Below are 21,464 nucleotides of genomic sequence, written 5' to 3'. Positions count from 1 at the left end.
CTGGCAGGCGACCAGTGAAGATAGTTCGAAGTGATCCAAGCCTGGATCGAAGATGGATGACACCTGAAAGCAGAGGGGACCAAGTTCGTGACTACTAGCCAGTAGTCAGATGGCACCAGGAGGGCACCGGATGGTAGTCACCTCGACTAGGTGAGTGGGCGACGCTGGGCTCTGCAGTCTCGCGGACCAGGAGGCGTTTGTCGGCGACCAGGATGGAGGTGCGAGCTGTCCCACGATGGTTGATGCGGTCGGCGTCGCTGGGCCCAGGATTGGGGCAACAAGCCTTGGCAAATTCAAGCCCACGCGGTGGACCTAAAATGGCGTCTTGAATGGACCAGGAGGGTCCGGGGTGCTCCTCTTTTGTAAGGGAGCAAAGGCCAGTCTGGAGCAACCAGACCAGCAGCGTTGTTGGCGTCGTCGAAAAGGCCACAAGCCAGACAACGCGGTGAGCAGCAAAAAGCAGAAGGGCCCCACGCAGATCGTGGAGATGCTGGGAGGCTGGACTTCGGTGCTGGAGCTGCTCAGGGTCGGGGCTTCTCGGACCCCAAAGCACTCACCAGAGGATCCCTCGGCGGTCGTGCTGGATAGAAGTCGCTCCTTCAAAACTCCCCAGCCCCCTCTTCTAACGCCAAAGAAGCCGCCGCTAACCTCACCCTATGGTTATCCAACACCGCCGACACCTTAGCACCACTGAAAAAACGGCAAAGCAAACCTGGCAGCAAGAAGGCCTCATGGTTCAACGATGATCTCAAGAAGTCCAAGAAACTCTGCCGCTCCCTTGAAAAAGCCTGGAAAAAAGACCCAACCACCAGCACCAAGGTCGCCTTCAAAAACGCCACCCGCACTCACCACCAACTGATCCGAAAAGCAAAGAAAACAGCATTCAAGGATCGACTTGACAACAACGCCCACAATAGCAAGGAACTTTTCAACATCGTCAAGGAATTTTCCAATCCCTCGGCCAACTCCAACGACATCACCCCCTCTCAAACCCTCTGTGACTCCCTAGCATCATTTTTCCACAACAAGATTGCAGACATCCACAACAGCTTTGACAACCAACCCGGAAATCAACCCACCCTACCATTTGCTGATCATCTTCCCCCCGTGAACATTCTCAACGACTGGAACCCAATCTCCGCTGAGGACACCATCCGCCTGATGAATTCAACCCACTCAGGATCCCCCACAGACCCATGCCCTCACCACATCTTCAACAAAGCAGACTCCGTCATAGCTCCGCACCTCAGAGACGTCATCAACTGCTCCTTCAACTCCGCCACCTTCCCGGAAGACTGGAAACACGCTGAACTCACCGCCCTTCTGAAAAAACCAACAGCGGACCCTATCGAACTCAAAAATTACCGCCCCATCTCGCTTCTCCCATTCCCGGCCAAAGTCATCGAGAAAGCTGTCAACAACCAGCTCGCCACCTTTCTCGAAGCCAACAAATCCCTCGACCCCTCACAATCTGGCTTCCGAGCAAAACACAGCACTGAGACCGCCCTCATCGCAGCAACAGACGACATTCGAACGCTACTAGACAATGGAGACACAGTCGCCCTCATCCTCCTCGACCTCTCCGCAGCCTTTGACACAGTCTGCCACAGCACCCTCCTACAACGCCTCTATAACATCGGAATCCAAGGAAAAGCACTTGAATGGATCACCTCGTTCCTCACCGGAAGAACCCAGAGAGTCCGCCTCCCTCCATTCAAGTCCGAGGCCTCTGAAGTCATCTGCGGCGTACCACAAGGATCCTCACTCAGTCCCACCCTCTTCAACGTATACATGAGCCCCCTCGCGGCCATCGCACGCCAACACAACCTCAACATCATCTCTTACGCGGACGACACTCAACTGATCCTCTCTCTCACCAATGACCCCAGCACCGCCAAAACTAACCTACACGAAGGAATGAAAGAAGTTGCCGAATGGATGAAACAAAGCCGTCTGAAACTGAACTCAGACAAAACAGAAGTCCTCATCTTAGGTACATCCCCCTCTACATGGGACGACTCCTGGTGGCCGGAAGCCCTCGGAAAAGCACCCATCCCGACAGACCACGCACGGAACCTAGGCGTCATCCTGGATTCTTCACTCTCAATGAACAGACAAGTCAGCGCCGTATCCTCTTCCTGCTTCAACATTCTTCGCATGCTCAGAAAAACATTTCGCTGGATCCCCTCCGATACAAGGAAAACAGTCACCCACGCTCTGGTCACGAGCCGACTGGACTACGGAAACACCCTCTACGCGGGCACTACCGCAAAACTCCAGAAGAAACTCCAACGAATCCAAAACGCCTCAGCCAGGCTCATACTAGACCTCCCACGCAACGAACACATCTCTGGTCACCTTAAAGACCTCCACTGGCTACCCGTCAATAAGAGGATCACTTTCCGACTGCTTACCCACGCACACAAATCACTCTACGACATCGGACCAGACTGCCTCAACTCACGACTGTCCTTCTACACCCCCTCCCGCCAACTACGTTCTTCCAACCAAGCCCTCGCCATTGTACCTCGCATCAACAAGACCACCATGGGAGGCGGATCCTTTTCATACCTGGCTGCTAAAACATGGAACTCACTCCCCGCTTACCTTCGCCTTACCCAGAACCACCTAGCATTCAGAAAGCAACTTAAAACGTGGATATTTGACAAGTAATCATCCTCCCCTTCCTAAGCGCCTTGAAACCCTCTGGGTATGTAGTGCGCTATACAAAATCCTATGACTTGACTTGACTTGCAGTTCTGATGATGGCCGGTCTCTCGAGGTCTCGTCGCACCTACGGTTCTCAGCTTAGCTGTAGAGGTCAGAGGTGCCAGGGAAGCCGGGTCTCGTCGTGCTGGTCGGTCGGATTCCTGAGGAAGGACGTGCAGCAAACCGCAGAGTTCTTAGATGGTGCCTGCGGGTGCAGGGTGACTACTCCTTAGCCACAAGGGAGAAATCTTGAGAAGAAGTCGAGAGTTCCTTTCGTAGAAAGTAGTTTCTTGATTCAAAGATGATCTAATTTGGAAGGGTCCCCGCTCCTGCCTTTATCCTAAAGAAAGGGGTGGGTACGCGACTAGGTCCTGCCCTAGGGGTCGGACCAGGAAGGGGGGTGGTTACACCCCTCTCCCGTGCCGGACTTTCCCCAGGCCAGGGGCTGGTGTGCCCCTGGAACTGGTTCTAGCCGGCAGATGTGTAGTGAGCACCGGGGTGCCACTTGCAGTCACCTTCCTGTAAAGCCCTGCCTACCCAGGATACACAAAACCCTGTCTGTGATGGTGCTAGCACCGCCCCTGACAGGAAACCCTTTGTCCAAGCTCTCCTCGCTGGAAGGACTCCCAGCAGCAGGAGGTCAGACTCGTATCTGTGGTGGCAGCATCCATTTTGTGGAGCTGAGGCTTCAGTTAACTTTAACCGGGGTTCACAGTTACATACATGTCGTGTCCCTCTAGAAGGGTGGAATGCTAACCCCGTCGCCAGAATTGGCGAGGGGTTAGTATTCCAATTCGTATGACACCTTACTCGACATGTTTTGATAAAGCAATACCAAAGATAGCATTTAACCGCGAGGATTATAATGCACTTAAGAGTATATGGTATGCGTTATCATGGAACAGCTATTAGGACTTGGTTCCGCAAGCTGCAAACGGGCTCAGCTCATGCCAGAACACCATTTCACACGATTCCAAGCACTCTGCCTTCAGGATTGTCAAGGCCTGCCATAGGAGTGACTGATAGGAATCTGTGTGTCCATTTTTAGGGTTAGATATAGGTATACTGTATCTAAAGCAAAGGGTGATTACACCACCTTGCCCCAGCTGTCGTGCAGCCAGTTGTGTCAGATTTAGATGGCCATCCAGGGGTGGCATAATACATGCTTCAGCCCCTGGTAGGCCCTGGGTACACCTATGCCCTGAGTTACAGGGTCTGATAAGGTGGCCCAGTGACAATTAGAAATGTACCTAAGGTACATGGAATCCATTTTAGAGAGAGAGCAGTAGGCCTGGGGTCCTGATTGGCAGGGCCCCAGGTCAACTAAGTCGGAAAACCAGCAAAACACCAGGCAAAAAGTTGGGGGCAACCATAGTCAGGTATACACCTTCCTACAGACTGCACCAAGGCCTTCCTTGTTTAACCATTTCTTCAAAACCCTCCTTTAAGTAGTGTGCTGCTTGCCAGTGCGTTCAAAAGCTGAGGAACTGCAGGTATAAGTATCCACTTGAAGAAAAAGTTACCTTCTCTAACCATCTTTTTGGTAAATACATTCTATCTGCCTGCAGATTCCTTGCGATTCCATTCTCCTCCCAGTCTTAAAGGATGGTTATAGGCAGGCCATTTTAATAAGGTTCCTAGTAGTTTGTTTGCACTGCACCTAAACGTACATGATGTTTTTCTTGCGTCTTGTTGATGTGGAAAAATAGATGAGAAACTGACATTGTCACACCAGGGTGGGCACTTTGTGGGTCTGGTGGTGTCACATTGATGCCGGTTGTTTCCAGTATCCATGTGGAGCTAGCATTTTCTACTGAAATGGAATAGCTCTGAAAAAGTTTATAGTTCTGGCCTGACAGCTGGGATGTTAAAAAGATGAGCAGTCTACAAGTAGATAGTGTATCCACCAGAAAGATTTTTACCAGAGGTAAGTAACTTTTTCTTCTGGCTGCTATCTCCCCATAGAAATAATGGGGCTCTCAGGATTGGGGGCCTAAGTCTCCCAGGGATAAAAACTGACTTGTTGTAGATATTTTTATTTTAATATGTATTTTCTATTTAATGAAGTGTAAAAAAAAAATCTTAGTAAACACTATTGGAATAATCCATATGATATCATTAAATGAAAATGGAATAACTACTCAAAGAGCACTAGTTGCCACTTGACCTTATTTTCAGGTATGTCACTACCGCGTGTATCTAGGAGAGTTGTTGAATGCCTCATCACAGAATCATGACTTTGGCATCTCACTGTGTTCTGTGTTTTCCTCCATTGCCCTTTGTGGAAAGTGTTTGGAGCAATTGAGAGTGATTAATTAATAACCAAAGCAATGCCACTGTCATGTCGGCTTTAGTTTAGGATGTCCTAAGGATGTCATCTCCTACTCTTCAGTGCTTGCATGTTATCCCTCATTCTGAATCTCATCCCTCACCTCTCATCTATCTGCCCTTATTGATCTTTCTTCATTCGTCATCCATCTTTCCTCATACCTCATTCCTCGTACATTACACCTTAACACTCATTCCCCATCCCTCAGTCGTAGCCCCTCACTGATCAGCTCTCCTACTAATATAAAGTTTGATAATTAAACTAGACAATGATGATGTTCTAAGATGCCCATTTTAGAACATCCCTGCCCCTTGTCTCACCTCTTGTTCCTCTTACCTCACTCCTTCTTCTTCCCTTCCTCCTGAAGTGCCGAGCACAAGTGCTGGTTTTAGTGCTTATGGCCAGAATAGAGAAGTGCTCAGCACTGGAAATGACTATCTAACACACCAGAATTAATAAGCAACATTATCATGATTTGTTAGTTAAAATAGTGTCACAACCTGCTTTTAGAAAACAGATTTCTAATGTACGTCTACTAACGTTTTCACTTCAGTTTCATAGAATCTAATCTGTCGCACAACTTTAATCTGACCAATTATTTATTTTCATTTTTGTTTCCAAAGTCATGATTATTTCCCAAATACACAAACAGAGGGCAGAGACTATAAGAAACAGCACTCAACAAATTGAATAGTGCCCTAGAGTAACAAAAAGGTGCATGAAACCAGGGATTATTTCCCTTTTTCATTTTAATCATTGAATCATTAAAACTCTCTCTCTCGCGTTACCCCTCAAAATGATTGTGAAACAGTGGCAGAACTTTATAAGACAACAATAACAATGTAGATGCATGACATAAGATGCCCAAGAAATGTAGATATTTGCTCATTCAGACGGCAATGAGAATTGAAGGGATTTAGGGTGCAAAATATCCTGGGTACGCAAATATCCCATGGCCAGGTCCGGCTTGTGTGTGTCAGTTCTTACCTGAATATGGCTCTCTATTCAATTAATTCTATAGTATTACAATCATATTTGGAATACACTTTCCGAATTTCTAGGTTAAATTTATTGACGATAAATAAATAGCCTAAAGATAGTCTTTTACTTCCCTATTGATGGGAGGGAATGTCTGTCTATGTTGGACACAACTAATAACATCAACACCAGTGGAGGGCCCATGAGGAGAAAGTAGTGAGGGATGAACAATGGATAAAAAATTGGCAGATTTATATTTATTGTAGGACATTATAATTTGTCTATTTTACTCACTACTCATAAAGCGAGGGTAAAGAGTGGGAGGTTAAGGTGTGAGGACTGAGTTCAGGGGCGAATGGGCGGGGTATGATGGTCCGGGCTAATGAGTTGTGAGTAATGGGTGGGGATGTTGGGTGGGAGAATGATGGTTGACAAAAGAGTGATAAGTCAGAGATGAGGAAATGGATGTCCTAAAATGGTCTCTATAAGGGTGGAGTTACTCTTTTTAGCTGTGATTCTCTGTTTATCTCACCTTTTACAGCTGACCTTGTACACCTACAACTGGTCCCCAGACCTCGGTGCAGCCCTGAGCCGCGCTCTCACGCGTCTGATCCAGTGGCAAAATGCCCGGTCCCATGTGGTGCACTGCCTGCTGAGCCAGAAAATGGGACTCTTTCACCACTGTTGCTTTGCAGACGCACCATGGCACGAAGACCCAAAACAGGTAAGTTAGTGAATATTCAATTGCCACCATTTCCATGTGGCAGAAATGCTTTTGGAATCTTATGGTTCTGGGATTCCCACTCACTGGAGTCAAAGGGGTCTTTTAATATCCTGTAAACATGGTTAGGTGTCATTGTTCAGAGGTGGTTAATATTAGATAGTGGCTGGCAAGAATGTGGTAGACTAATGTACTGTTCAGTGGATGATTATATTGGATAGGTACCAGCTGGAACCTATTATAGATCAGTGTGGAGCCATTTGTGCTTAGATGTATGTGACAAATTGCATGACTGCTACATTTGTTCTGCTGGCGTGGACAGTTGTCCATTGCTTGGGTTCAGGTAATTCTCAGACTGGATCTGGAAAGTTTTTCGTCAGTAGTCCCTCTGCGCGTCGGTAGGTGGCATTGTTCGGCCCGTGGCTGGCAGGACATGTGGGGGTGCCCCTTCCTTGGCCACGAAAGGAGCAAAAGGCAGCCGTCTGCTGGCGTGGGGCCGAGAGGCCCAAGGACTTGGCCGTAGCCCTGGAGTCCTTAAAGCACTCAAGCGCATGATCTCCCTTGTCGCCAAAGAGGCGGCGGCCATCAAACGACATGTCCATAAGGGTGTTCTGGACATCATCCTAAAAGTTGGCGGACCTCAACCAGGCGTGGCGACGAATCCCGACCGTCGTTGCCATCGCTCTGCCCAGTGAGTCCGTGGTATCCAGCCCACGCCGAATGAAGTACCGTGCTGCATCTCGACCCTCCGCAAGGGCTTGGGTGAGTTTAGTCTGGACCGCCACCGGACATTGTGGCAGCACATCCACAATCGTGTCCCACAGAGAGTGGGTATAATGGCCCAAGTGTCACGCCTGCCAGCTCGCGTTTACCGGCAAAGATGGCCGCCCTGCAGCGCGCATGTGCGAGGTGGTCAGGCAATAGTCAAAAGCCTGACTCCCCAACCCCCCCCCCTCCCATCCCCCCCCTTAGAGCGGTGCTTCGCGCTCTAGTGTTGTTGGCCTCTTGCCTCGCGTCACTTCCGCCGAGCCGTATTGCCGTTTCGCCGTACCCTGTTTCTTCGTTCAGTCTCTCGTGGCTGGAGATATCTTAGTTTTTGCGGGACCACGATATTTCGGTATTTGTGCCCCTTCTGCGATCTTGGTGCCTTAGGGGTTTCGTTGCTCTTCTCTGGGAGCCTTGGCAACCCCCCACTTCGCCTCCGTCCTTGGTTTATTAGGCGGACTCGAGGTTCCACTTTATTTCTCTAGTGCCGGCTATCCTTTCCACTCCTCCCTGGGGCGCCAGCCTGCTACTCCCGGTTCCGCCTGTCGACCGGACTTGTGTTCCGTTGGTCGGCCGGACTTGGGTTGGGCTTGTGTGTGGTTGCTCATAGGGCATTGTGGTAGTTGTGGTCCGCCTAGAGGCCTCCCTCTCCTTATCATTTCTACTCCCTGGTTCTTTTTGGACTCCCACTGGTATCGGATGCTGGCATTCGTCACAGTCTTGAAGAATGAAGACCTGGTAAAGTGCTTTGCGCTCTTTTACAATTACCACATATATACTTAGGCTTGTATTGTTATGTTGCAGATATTACAGACTTGAGAACCCATTAGTAGGACATTCTTACCTCCTCTGCTTTAACCTGTCCACGAGAGGGTAAGAATCAACACTTAAGCACAAGTATATAGTAGTTTAAAGTAGGCACACCCTGGATATATCTCTGCCTTTCATTTATACAGGCTTATTAAAGTCATTACTGTGGTGATTCGGTCCTATGGAACTCCTGGGAGCAAGTCAGACACTGGCATTGTATGAAACTTCAAGACACCATTTAGGTAAACACATATAGAAAATACAAGATATTGTTATGTTTCCTTTTGTTGCATGTTGACACTAATTCTTCCTTTTAGCACCTGTTTCCGACCTGTTGGATAATCCTGTCCGTGGAGGTTTTTTTCCCCTTCCTTTCCTTGTTTTGTTCCCTCCTTTCCCTCCATATCACCGTTGTGCTCTAGTGTTTGATAGACACAAGAGGTGTAGGGGGGACGGGTTGGGCTTGTTTTTCGGTTCCTGGCACTCCTGCAGAAACAGCACTTGGATCCTTACACCAAGAGGCACGCGGTGTTGACTGACCGCAGCCCTAAGCTTAGGGAAGAGAATACCGTCTTTCTGTATTGCTTGTACCTCTTGGATTACCGATCGGGAGGGGCCGTCGGGAATGCGGTCTGAGATTTAGAGGCTTGGTTGACCAGGCTCTCGGGGGTGGGATGGGTGGACAGGAAGCAAGGGTCGCCTGGAGCCGGGCGGTGGCCTCTGGCCACGTTCCTATCTACAGGCTGACCTGTAGCGGGCCTCATTAAACGGCAGCAGAGGCTCGGCCGAGCTTACCTGCGGTTTAACGACCTCAGTGAGGAGGTTAGTCCTCACGGCCGCGACGGGGAGCTCCAGGCCCAAGGTACGGTTATATCAGTAAGAAACAGTAGTTAGTATTAGATTACTTACCTTAGAATATCCCCAGGCGTCAGACTGAATCCGGAAACTTTTGCGTAGCAGTACCTCTGCGCGTCGGTAGGCGCCATCTGCGGCTCCGCGTCCGTCGTCTGTGCCGGGATGACGTCACCCGAGTACTTAGACGCAGCCCTCGCGCGCTGACGTCAGTTCTTATACATCTCCTCTTTGGGCCCCTGCCTTCCTTTTGAGCACCCTCAGGTCCAAAGGAGGGGAGTGGAACTGCTCTGGTGGGTTTGCCCACGGTGGTGCCATCTGAGTCGTTGGGTTGGCGCCTGTTGGTGTAATCCAACTCCGCTTCAGCACCAGTGAACAGCCCTTCGGGCACTCCACCTTCGGTATCCAGTCTTCATCAGCCGACTCCGGCATAGACGTCGGTGCCGCTGATAAAAGTCACTCCCCCTCTCCTTATCAACGTTGAAGTGTAGCCTTCACCTCATCGAATGGAGTCGGTGTGGAGTCTATGGAGCAAACTGAGGAAAATATGGCATCTTCATTTCCTTCTCATGGTGAGACTTCTAGGAGTCACCTTGTGGAGGGTGATACAAAGGAGTCTGGGCCATTTCAGACCATTTCTGAGATTATTCCACTTCAAGTGGACAAGAGTTGGATATCTGAACTTGCAAAGGCTAGTGGGCTGGAGTTCTCCCCAGTCTCAGAACTACCATCCCCTCCTAGTCTCGCTACTGAGGCAAGATCCTCCTTTGCTGATATGTTGACGAGAGTGGCTGCAGTTTTGGAGTCGTCACTGCTTATGGTAGAGAAGTCCACTGACCCTGACCCTCTGACCCTCTGATTGATGTCCTTTATCAAGGTCAGACGGGGAAGAACCTCCAAACAGTGAGGCCCTGTTTAGCATATTATTGGGAACTTGGGCTAAACCGGATACATGGGTCTCAGTGGACCTGCCTGTTCCTGGAGCCTCAGTTTGTTTCCTGAGGCATCCTACCACTCGATCTCAGTAGTTCAGGCTGATACAGCTTTATAGGATATGGTTTCTTCACCTAAGACTCCATTGAATAGAGAGTCTGAGTCAAAATGCATATGGCAAACACATCTTTTCTTCTGGTAGTCTTGCTTTAAGGTCCACAAACACGTCTTGTGTTCTTGGGCGTTTTTCTCATGCTTTGTGGGATTCTTTACAGACTATGTTGCCATCACTTCTGCCTCTGTTCGGATATTAAGCAGCTGATTAGAGATGGTCAACAGGCAGCTAAGCTGATAATTACATGTGGCATGAATTCTACTGGTTCAGTAGGTCGAGCCATGGGATCATTGGTGGCACTACGGCATCATGCATGGTTTAGAACCGCAGGTTTTTTCAGAGGCTTTCCAGGCAACATTGGTCGAAATACCCTACGGCGCCATCTTTTTAGTGCCCAGACCGATTTGGCATTACAGCGTTTCCATAATAGGCAAAGTGAAACAGAGTCTTAATTACTCTTTCTCTGCTTATATGGGCTTTAATTTTGTCCCTATACTTCGGTTATAGGGGTGATATAAGAATGTTTCTTTCTTATATGTCTAGCCTTGTTAGGGCAGTGCCATGTTCGCCTGTTGGTTATACCTGATTTGGTGTTCCTGCCATTAGCAGATGTTATGCTTTCAATACTGTCTTTAACAATTTATTGGGTATAGAAATACCTACTGTATGTTTTTTTTCTTTTTTCCTCAGATAGTGCACTTCATGCTAAAGAGGCCATTTGCAGGTGATGTGTCTTTCAGTTAGGAAGTTTACCTTTGTCACAATCTTCTTGGAACCAGTTCGATATGCTGGTATGCATTACTTTCACTTGCAGTATTTCTTATAGGGACTTATTGCTTATGCGAATTGTGAGACCTTTTATACAGTCTATGCTTGTTCTTGCGAATACTCTGAATTTCTGCTTCAGGGTAATTTTAGCCTTTGGCTTGACCACTGCAGTCCATTTCGCTACTTTAGCGGAGTGCACTTTTCATTGAACTCCGGTGGTGACAGATGGTCTTGGGTTAGAGTGTTTTTTTACTAGCAAATTCGATTTTGTTCCATAGATGTGTGCTCCTCTTTTCTGGGGGTGTGACACATGGCAGGTTCAATGTTTTTGCTTATGTTCTTTCAGATACTGATAGTCTTGGTTCCTTTGATTTCTGGAGGTTATATTATTTCCTATGTTCATTTTTGGAGCATGGTTGTTCCGCTAACACTGCTTGTAAGGTTATCTTAGATGCATAGTTGGAATATTTAAGCCCTTAGGGGTAACTGTTAGGGGTTCAAAGTCTTACATGGTTTGGGAAGATTTTTGCTTTATCAAAAGAGAAGATTTGCTTCTTGATCCTTTTACTCCTTAAGAACATTCTGTTTTTCTTTCCTTATTATGTACTTATATTTTGATAATTACACATTTCCTGTTTGGAGATTAAATTTTAACTGTCTCCTTGGGAGGCTTTTTTAAATTTCTTTCTCAAATAAGAGTTTGTTCTTTTCTGTAGCTTACACACTTTTTAGGGATCGTAGTGCGAGTGTAGGATCTGTGGCTTCTTGTATCCTTAAAGAGGTAGGTAGGTAGATAGGTAGGTGTGTGCGTCTGTCTGTCCCGTCCCCGTCTTTAGTGTCTGGCTTCTTTGTCTTACGGACTGTTACTTTAGCTGGATATCCCTTTTTTGGGGGAAATTTCCAGGAGTTTAATTTATTCTTCATCTTTACCTACTAGGCCATGTGTGGTTGTAAGTCGACTTGCTACTGGGAAGGGTTAATTTTCATGTTGTGTTCTTTATAGGGTACCAGCCGTTAAGGTACTTTTGGAAGACAGCATTATCTTAATGCTAAGTTGCCCAGGGTGTGTTATCTCTCTCGATGTGTATGTTGTATTGTACCTTGGGCTGGCTTTTCATTTCCATGTGTGTATACAGTGTATGCATAAGTGTGTTGCATATGTGTTTACACATACTGAGATATTGTTTTACTATATATAAGGAGACCGGATGTCCCTTCTATTATTACAAGTTTTTATTGTGAGTTACGATTTGCTGATCTCTTCACTACAAGTTGTGGGTATGTACTAACTGGTGTGTGTGTGTATATGCATATATATATATATATATAGATATAGATATAGATATATATATATATTTTTTTTTTTAATGGATTTTGGTCTATATACGGGCGTGGAGCGCAGTTATATTGATCTGGGCATAATTGATCAAACTTTATAGCTGATAAATATCTGTATGATTGCTGTCTTTCTGTTTCTACAGTTCTACGCTTTGTGTGAACTTTCTGGTGATCATTTTTGTCTAAAAGTGTTTTTTGCTTCAGGGATGGACTATGATGTTCATCAGTCTCTGTACTTGGGTTGTTCTTCTCACCCTTGTGATGAATGGGTTTATTCATCTGGTCTTTAATGAAAATGGGTTATGGAACCTCTTCTTTTCTGGAATGTATAAGGACAGGATTCCTGCAAATATTTATTTGCTGATGTAGAGACTGCGGTTTTTATGGCATTCACTTTGCCTTTGGTATTCCAGTATAACGGTTCACTTTACCCTTTGGGGCTTTCACACTAATGACTAACTGAGGTCAGATGTTTTCCAGCAGGGTGTTATCATGCTCCCCTTGAGGCTTTCATTTTCCGTACCTGTGGTGGTGTTTATTATTTACATTAGAAAAACCGTGGCAATGACCACATACGCTCTATTTTTATCTAATTCCTACGTATTTCTGGTCTGTTGTCAGTTTCGACCGGCTGGTTCTCTTTGAGAACTTTGCTAGGATTAGTTTGCAGACCCTCCTCTGGGTGTGTATAGCTATGGTATTTAATTCAAAAGTTAAGGAATCTGGGGCTAGATGTCTCTATCAGGTTACTTACCTTCAGTAAAGTATTTTCTGTTAGAGACACAGTCTAGCTGCAGATTCCTTAATGCCCTACCCATCCTTCCTGCTCTGTGAACGACCTGTAATATAAGGATTATTCAATTTTTCAGCACAGTTTTTTTTTTACACCAGTGATCACTGTTTCATGTACTTGTGTGATTTAACCACCCATAGGGTCTTATCTCATGGATCTCGAATTGGTATTGTTATACTATACACTCCCATATTCTAGTTATTCTTTCAAAGATCCTTTGATCTTATTTGTCACAGTGTTTACACAGCCAGTTTCTATGGTGGATCTGTGTTCTGGCTTGGAAGGCTTCCCAAAAGAAACTGACGTCTGCACGTCGAAGAGGACCTTTATAACTCCACTGACGTCATAATTGGAGTCGACATGATCGCGCAGTCGTATGGTGATGTCCCCTGGCGTGTAGAGGCACTGCTGAAAAATGTCCAGATCCAGTCTAATGCCTGGAGAGAATTTAAAAGTTAAGGAATCTGCTGCTAGACTATGTCTCTACTAGATAATACATTACCGAAGGTAAGTAACTTGTTCATATTGATGAAACTTAAAAATATATTCTGTGTAACACCATAGGGCATTTGGTATAGGAGTGCGATCCAGAGTCTGGAAAAGTCCACCCCGGTTACTTAATTGCGTTTGGATACATCAGCCTTGTTTAATATACCTAAAACTTAAAATTCTTTTGCCACACACTTGCCACCGCATCAGAGCACATTTCAGTCACCTGGGTTAGCCAGTAATCCTGCCTTACATTCCTCAGTATTTACCTCCCCAAGCCCTCCTCTTGATCCTTTCATAACACAATTTATATCGAGCCCTGGTGTTCTTGGCATGATGTGATTTTTCTCCCTTTGCTCCTCAGTAGTTGCATTATTTTCTGACCGTTTTGTGTGTCTTTCATTCTGTCCATCCCTTTAATCAATTTTCATCCTGAACTAGGAGCCAAACCCTTTCCTGAACTCCACCATGGAAGCAGACACACTTATCAGAAGTTCCACTCCTCCGGCCAACAAAGAGCAGGGCCGGCTTGGCACACCGGGTCGTAGCCAACCCTCTCTTCACTTCCCACCTGACATTGTCATGTTTGATGAGGCTCTGCGAGACATCGTGGCCTCCCGGCCTTCACATCATGCTGTGGAGTCTGGGCATCAGGACACAGTGTCTGCTCATGGCGCCCATTTCCTGGAAATCAAGAACACGGAGAGAAGAGGTACATTGTGATGTTTGTTACTTGAGAATATACCTACTGTTGGTTGTGTATTGAGGAGCATCTAGAATCCCAATGAGTTCTGTGAGGGATGCTGCAGTCTTGTAAAGTACACGCTCTGTGACGTCATGAGATTCCTTATAACATGTGGCGTGAGAGACATGCTGAAGAAACCTGGGCTCTCCAATAGAGGAATGTGACTTGGCCATTAAAAACAGAGAGTGAGGATATCAATTATTTGCAACCACTTACCAGGGTGGGGGCATGCAGTGATAACACTAATATGCTGATTGTGCCACTGAAGGTGTTTGAACCCTTTTAATGAGCCCCAAAAGGCATAAGACTGTTCCAGACATCCACCCTGATAAGTGTGTTGTGCTTTCTTTTCCAGAAGTAGAGAAGCAGTTGAAGATTGAAAACTTGTTTGTGACATGGCAGCAAAGATCGGCTCAGTCTAACATGCCTATCACTGTAAGTGTGTATCTTTTTGTCTTTAAACGCTCATCAGTAAATGTGGCTGTCCATCTGTCTGTGGGTATCAGTCTTAAGTACTCTTTACTGTGTAGCCCTTAGCTTTCTCACATATCCTAGTGAGCCACACATGATACAGGAATGCATAGTGGGATTAGGAATAGACAAGGGCAGTTTGTGTTTCGGTTTCTGCATCTGTTTAATTTGCTCTCGCTGTCAGAAGAAAATGTTTTGTTAGAGGCCTCTTCTGCTAGATCACACCCTCTGTTTGAGGATAGATAATGCACTAGACTACACACCCACACACCCATACCCCTATAGACTGCCTAGTATGCAGTTTCTTGAATTCAGGGGAGATAAAACATCTTCTGTATCTTAACATCTGTCTTGCTTGCAGATTGCAGATCTGGACACACTGAAGCAGTCTTCACGGCTGGTTCACTACTGTGCCACCCCACTCCTGTTTGATGCTGTCTTTCGTCAGCAGATCCAGGCAGACCAGCAGGTGAAATTTGAAGGAAAGGTGAGTTCTGAGCAAGAGAATGCTTTGTTGTTTATTTTAAGTTTTTATATAGCACAGCCAGGCTTTTAAGGTAATTACCATATCTGAAAGAGATAATTAGTTATAGATTCCTTACCTTAGAAATACCCCCAGGCGTCGGACTGGATCCTGAGAATTTTTCATCAGCAGTACCCCTGCGCGTCAAAAAGCGGCGTTGGTCGGCTCCGCGTTCGTCATTGGCATCGTGGTTGCCGGGCTGACGTTGTGGTAGCTACTTAAACGCCGCCCTCACGCACTGACGTCAGTTATTTCTTTTTACACGCCAGCCAGCGCAGATCCGGAGAGCGGTGCCTCCAGTCACTTTTTGACTCACTTTTTGAAACACTTTCTACAAATTCTACCGACATATTAGAACTTATTCCTACTTGGGAAGAGATACAGAAATCTCTTAAGTCCCTCCCCGATTGTAAAGCCGCAGGTCTGGACGAGATCCCCATGGAATTTTATAAGGTTTTTGCGCCCCAAATTCAGAAAATATTAACTGATCTGATAACATCTATTTTCAGTGGGGCTCTCTCCTCCAGATTCCTGGTCTAACGCTAGGATAGCTATTTTTCCCCAAAAAGATAAATCTCCACTCGAGATGAGCTCATACAGGCCAATAACACTTATCAACTGTGACTCTAAGATTTATTCCAAAGTACTGGCAAACCGAATTTCTTCTGTGGTGGAATCCCTGGTATCAGAGTTGCAGCATGGGTTTATCCCAAAAAAGGGCACCACAGAACATGTCAGGCGAGCCATCACTCTATTTGACGCCGCACAGGCAGCAGGAGACCCGATGTCATTAACACTACTTGACGCCGAGAAGGCCTTTGATCGGGTTTCCTGGAGATACTTGTGGGCAGTCATGAAGAGGATGGGCTTTGGGCCGAAGTTCATACAGGCCGTGAAAGCACTCTACATTAACCCCTCAGCCTGTGTTTCCATAAACGGTCAATTAACCGAGCAACTGAAGATATCCCGAGGCACCAGACAGGGTTGCCCCTGCTCCCCTCTGCTGTTTGCCCTGTACCAGGACCCTTTTATTAAACAGATTGAAAACAATCACAACATTCCACCGATTAGTTTCCAAGGCTTCAATACAAAAATTTTAGCATACGCAGACGACTTGGCCATTACATCACCAGACCCTCTAAAAGCCATAACGGAATTAGAACATGAGGCAAAAAAATTTGGAAAGATCTCTGGCTACACTCTTAATAAAAATAAGACACAGATAATTACTAACAGCAAAATCTCCTGGGCCGATCAGAGGGTGGTAGGTAAAGCCAAATATTTAGGAGTATGCATTTCTTCTAATCTGGACGAAGTTGTTACCAATAATCTACTCCCGCTCGCAATACAAACCAGGAAAGCACTGAAACAAATAAATAACCTTCACCTCACTTTAGTTGGTAGATGCAACGTCGTAAAAATGACCTATTTTCCCAAACTTCTATATTTTTTCCGGACCATACCTTTAGAATTTAGTGAAGCCAACCTCACGAAATTCCAACAAATCTACACACAATTTATTTGGGCATATTCACAACCTAGGAGGGCACTCAGACAACTATGCCTGCCTAAAGACCGAGGCGGCTGGTCCCTTCCCAACATCACTTTGTATTACTGGGCCACGGTCATGCAATATAGTACTGAGCTAACTAAAGAACGCCTGATGTGTTTCCTACAGTGTTGCCCTCTCCCTTTCAACTACTGATGGGGGAACACCACTGGGGGTGTCTGCTACGAGAAACTACCTTTGGATACTTTAAACGGGTTAGATTTAAGAACCCGCTCAACTCATTTAAAATATTTCAAAGCATCCATAGATACCTTGGTATAGGCAGATACAACCACTATTCTCCTATTCTAAATAATTGTAATCTCCCTGACATCTTTGGAAGGGCCTACTTATCTGACTGGTACAGGGCTGGTATTAGAAAATTAGGTGACTTAATTACCAATGAGGGAGTTATCCCCTTTCCTGACCTTATAGATAAATTCAGCCTCAAGAAAGAGGACGCTTTTAAATATATGTCTATCTACGACTTTCTCTCTAGAAAGGTAGGGGGAACCTCTGGTTTTATGGAGGTAGAACTCCTTAATGTCTTACGGAAACCTCTGGCGCCCCGAATTGGCCTCCTATACTGCATCCTAAATAGACAGACTCCTGACGATTTGCAAACTATTGCAGGCAAATGGTCTACCAAACTTGCCTCTCCTAGAAATGTTTTCTATAACTCACTTACCCTCTCACAGAATATTTTACTGTCTGCTAAACTACAAGCTCAGCACTTTAAAAATTTTTTTTCGTATATATCACTCCTAGCAAAATAGCAAAATGGGGGACCGGCCAAGGTACTCTCTGTCCGAGATGCGCTGAATTCGGGGCCAACTCCATACATATATTTGCTTCTTGCACCAAGCTTGCGCCTACTTTAAATCGAATACAGGGGTTTCTAAGAGGAGTCACCTCCCAGCCAATAACTCTGAACCATACTACCATCATGCTTGGGACACAAACAGAAGCCCCACATCTGAAAAGGGAGGGCCTAACATTTATAGCAATGGCCGTCTGGAGGATCTGTGTTGCTACAGCCTGGTTAGACCCAGAGCCCCCTTCTTTTTCTCAATGGCTTGCCAGATTTATGGCAACATATCACCTGGAAATAGCTGTATATGCAAAAAAAAGGACGTAAGGGCCGGAGAAAGGGCACTGAGGTGTGGGAAAATCTAACTAACTGGCTGACTCTGCTCGATTAGCCCGTGTACTTCTGTTCTTTTTTATACTATTCGGTGCCAGCCCTCCCAGCCAGTTTTTTCTGCATCTTTCTATGTCTGCTTCTTTCTATTCCCTCTTTTTTTTCTTTCTTTTTTTTTCTCTTCTAGTTTTTCTCTTTCTTTTTCCTCTGGTGTATTTTTGTGCCCATTATTCCAAATCCCGCTGTAACCTTTTTCTTCACTGTCATAAGCGGGTGGGGGGGGGGGGGGGTGAAGGGGGGGCCACAGACCTTCAATGTTAATTTGTATGTATACTTACTTTGCAATTTGAAAATAAAAAATAAAAAAAATAAAAAAAAGTACCCCTGCGCGTCAAAAAGCGGCGTCGGTCGGCTCCGCGTTCGTCATTGGCATCGTGGTTGCCGGGATGACGTTGTGGTAGCTACTTAAACGCCGCCCTCACGCACTGACGTCAGTTCCTTCCTTTTACGCGCCAGCCAGCGCAGATCCGGAGAGCGGTGCCTCCAGTCACTTTTTGACTCACTTTTTGGGTGACTTTTGTCGACACCGTTTTGAGTCCTCGACTCCTGGTGCCTGAGGGATGCCCGGTTTCAAGGCTTGTGGTTCCTGCCTTCAGTTGATGTCGGTGACTGATCCGACCACGTGTGCCTGTTCTGCCTGGAACCCGACCACGACTCCAAGTTGTGTTCCGACTGGCGGACCATGTATCCGAAGTCTTTGCAGGAGTGGTCCTAAAAGCTTCTCGATGCCCGGCAGTCTGCTCCGTGCCGTTCAAGGTCCCGGTCGGAAGGAAGGTCGAGGGATCGGTCGCGGAGCCACCGCCACCAGTCCTCTTCCAAGACTTCTCACTCCTCAGGTAAGTCGAAGCACAAGAAGTCGTTGAATAAGCATTGTTGCTCTTAGACTTCTCCCTGTCCGTCGGCCGACGCGACGAGTGGTGCGGGCAGTGCCCCTCCATCAGCTCCGTGTGTGGAGCCCGCTGGGTCGACTCAGAGTTTCCCTTCCATCCAGGGACCCTGAGCGACCCCTGCCCACCTTCGGAGTTTCTTCTAAGCAATGCATGCCATCTTTGGGCAGCCCAACTCCACCAGTGCGCCTTTGGGCTCCGTGGACTCGGCTGAGGGCCCTGGGCTTCTGGCCCCAGCACCCCGGGTTCCCTTTGGATCCAGGCCTAGATCCGGATCGACGCTGGTTGACCTTGTAACACCTCCCCCTGTGCCGACTCCACTAGCACCGCTTCCGCTGCCGGTTGTGTCCCCAGCCGGCAGCGACCCTGGGGTCCACCATCAGGTGGACACATAGCCGACCGCCGTCGACAGACGGCAGGTCAGGCACCGACGGGTACTATTGTACACCTGTTCCACCATGGTGTTCCTTTTTGGCCAGATTGGCAACCAGAGGAGTGGGAGGGGTCTGGAGACCCTTTGACTGACCACTTGGAATATTAACCGGACTAGAGAGAGGAGCTGGGGGAAGCCAGTAATTTGGATTCCTCCCCAGACCTTGACAGGTAGTCTCCTCCTACTGTGGCTACGGAGGAGGAAGCGTCTCATGCCGTGGTGTCGCGTAGGGCGGCTGAGGCTCTAAACCTCGAGCTACCTAGGGTGGCAGTCAGTACTAACCTCCAGACATAGGTGCTTCAACCAGCAGCATGCTCTTCGGAGCCCCTGCTACTGTTTAATGAGGCCTCACTGACATCCTTTTGGGCACCTGGGCTAGGCCCAACACAAGGGCTCCTATGGATAGGATGATTGCCCGACGCCACCGCCCGGCCCTGGGTGACCCCACTTTCCTCCTCCAACACCCCACCCCAGAGAGCTTGGTGGTCCAAGCCTCAAAGTCCAAAGGCGCAGTCCCTAATGCACCACCTGATAGGGAATCCAAAAAGCTGGACCACCTTGGTGTAGTGTAGCTCCTATATCCCTGATAGGCTCTGCACATTGGAATAATATACACTATAGATTTGACATAGGACAGTGGTCAGTACGTCTCTATTGAGTACATTAAACTTAATTACTTGTGTCTAACAGCCAACTCAGAGGTCACTAGAAACTTCTTGAATAAACAAGAAGGGATTAGTTTCTGACAACCGCATAAACAAGACAACTTTGTTTCCCTTAGAATCGGAACAGTCTCAGAGTCGTGGAAACAATAGATAATAGTTTTACTCAGTCAATTGTGCATGCTTCGTTTCTACTGAGTTACACAGAAATAGAGAGACAGGTGTTACAATCGTAAGACAGACTGCAAAGTATAATACTTACAGCGTTAGCAGTAAGATAAAATAATACTGCCATAGCATGGTTTGTAGCTATGACATATATTCATAAAAATACATACATAAATAACTCAGGCTAAAATGTGAATACTCATCTGGTGCTCCTAAATAGTTCTACCCCAGTTTAACTAACCTAAGTGTAGTATGAGTTATGAAGTAAGCGCTGTTTTCTAAAGTATAGCTAGCTATATTTTAGTATTGCCAAGAGGTGCCAAAAGTTTCTCTAGATTCTAGTCTGCTCCATACCTTAGAATGAGAGAGGTTGGAATTGCTTTCCGGGGCTCAATATCCAACGCCCCGCAAGGGGAGTCAGAAACACTGGAGCTCGATTCTCTGCGAGGAGGATGACCGCGTCTGGTCAGTGCATCAGGCGGGGACTCGATCTTCATCCGAACTTGCCGTAGCGAGCTGGGTAGTCTGCCGTGCAAGTATGCAGCCAAACCGTACCGTGGCTTGCCATGGTAAGTGAAGGTATATTTATACCTTGAAAGTGTTTAGGAATGCCAGTATTGGCGTAAAATTCGGGCAGAGGAACGTCATGAATTAACCTGTAAGGAATAGATGTTCATGCATAATAAATGAGTTCTTGGAGAAATCAATATCCAAGTATGGGGAAGTCCTAAAGGCTTGAGAGTCTGGTTTTCCAAGAACTCGTTGTGACGTGGATGGACAGATGTAGTTGACCATGCCTGTATTTGGTTAGCATGGGCAATGCCTAAATAAGGGCTGGATTTCTATGCCTAAATAAGGGAAATGTGAATTGTACCTATATTAGTGCGTACATTGGGGAATCTATATACAGTATCTAAATCGACACACAACATTGGAAAGAAGATGTTTTTGTCCTCCAGCTTGGAACTGGGGTCGGTAAACCCCGCTTGTCTGTTGGGCCGCTACACCCACTATGTGTGGGATACGGTGGCGCTGGTGTTGCCCCAGTGCCTGGAGGAGGCCCAGGCCGTGCTCTCCCGTGCAGTCGCCGATTGGAAAGACGCAGCCAAGTTTACCATCCAAATTGGGCTGGAGACCGCAGACTCAATAGCCAAGACGAATTCAACATCGGTAGCCCTTTGACACTACGCCTGGCTGGGGTTGACTGACTTTTTCAGGGATGTCT

At 46.8% G+C, this 21,464-nt stretch overlaps 1 protein-coding gene across 7 annotated transcripts in view; it reads left to right on the top strand.

The window, feature by feature from the left end:
- The window catches only part of SZT2 (SZT2 subunit of KICSTOR complex), a 1,033,029-nt gene that overhangs the window by 851,746 nt on the left and 159,819 nt on the right, over window positions 1-21,464 (top strand). For all 7 annotated transcript variants that reach the window (XM_086953216.1, XM_086953214.1, XM_086953218.1 and 4 more), the window contains 4 exons: window positions 6,558-6,740; window positions 14,042-14,312; window positions 14,701-14,780; window positions 15,178-15,303. In XM_086953216.1, the coding sequence (XP_086809342.1) occupies window positions 6,558-6,740; window positions 14,042-14,312; window positions 14,701-14,780; window positions 15,178-15,303 (660 nt within the window). The remainder of the gene's footprint in view (window positions 1-6,557; window positions 6,741-14,041; window positions 14,313-14,700; window positions 14,781-15,177; window positions 15,304-21,464) is intronic.

Source organism: Lissotriton vulgaris, chromosome 1_2 (assembly GCF_964263255.1).
Source record: "Lissotriton vulgaris chromosome 1_2, aLisVul1.2, whole genome shotgun sequence".
In the NCBI taxonomy this organism is placed as follows: Eukaryota; Metazoa; Chordata; class Amphibia; order Caudata; family Salamandridae; genus Lissotriton; species Lissotriton vulgaris.
Note: the sequence above shows the minus strand (reverse complement) of the source record. Positions and strands in the feature narration are given on the sequence as shown.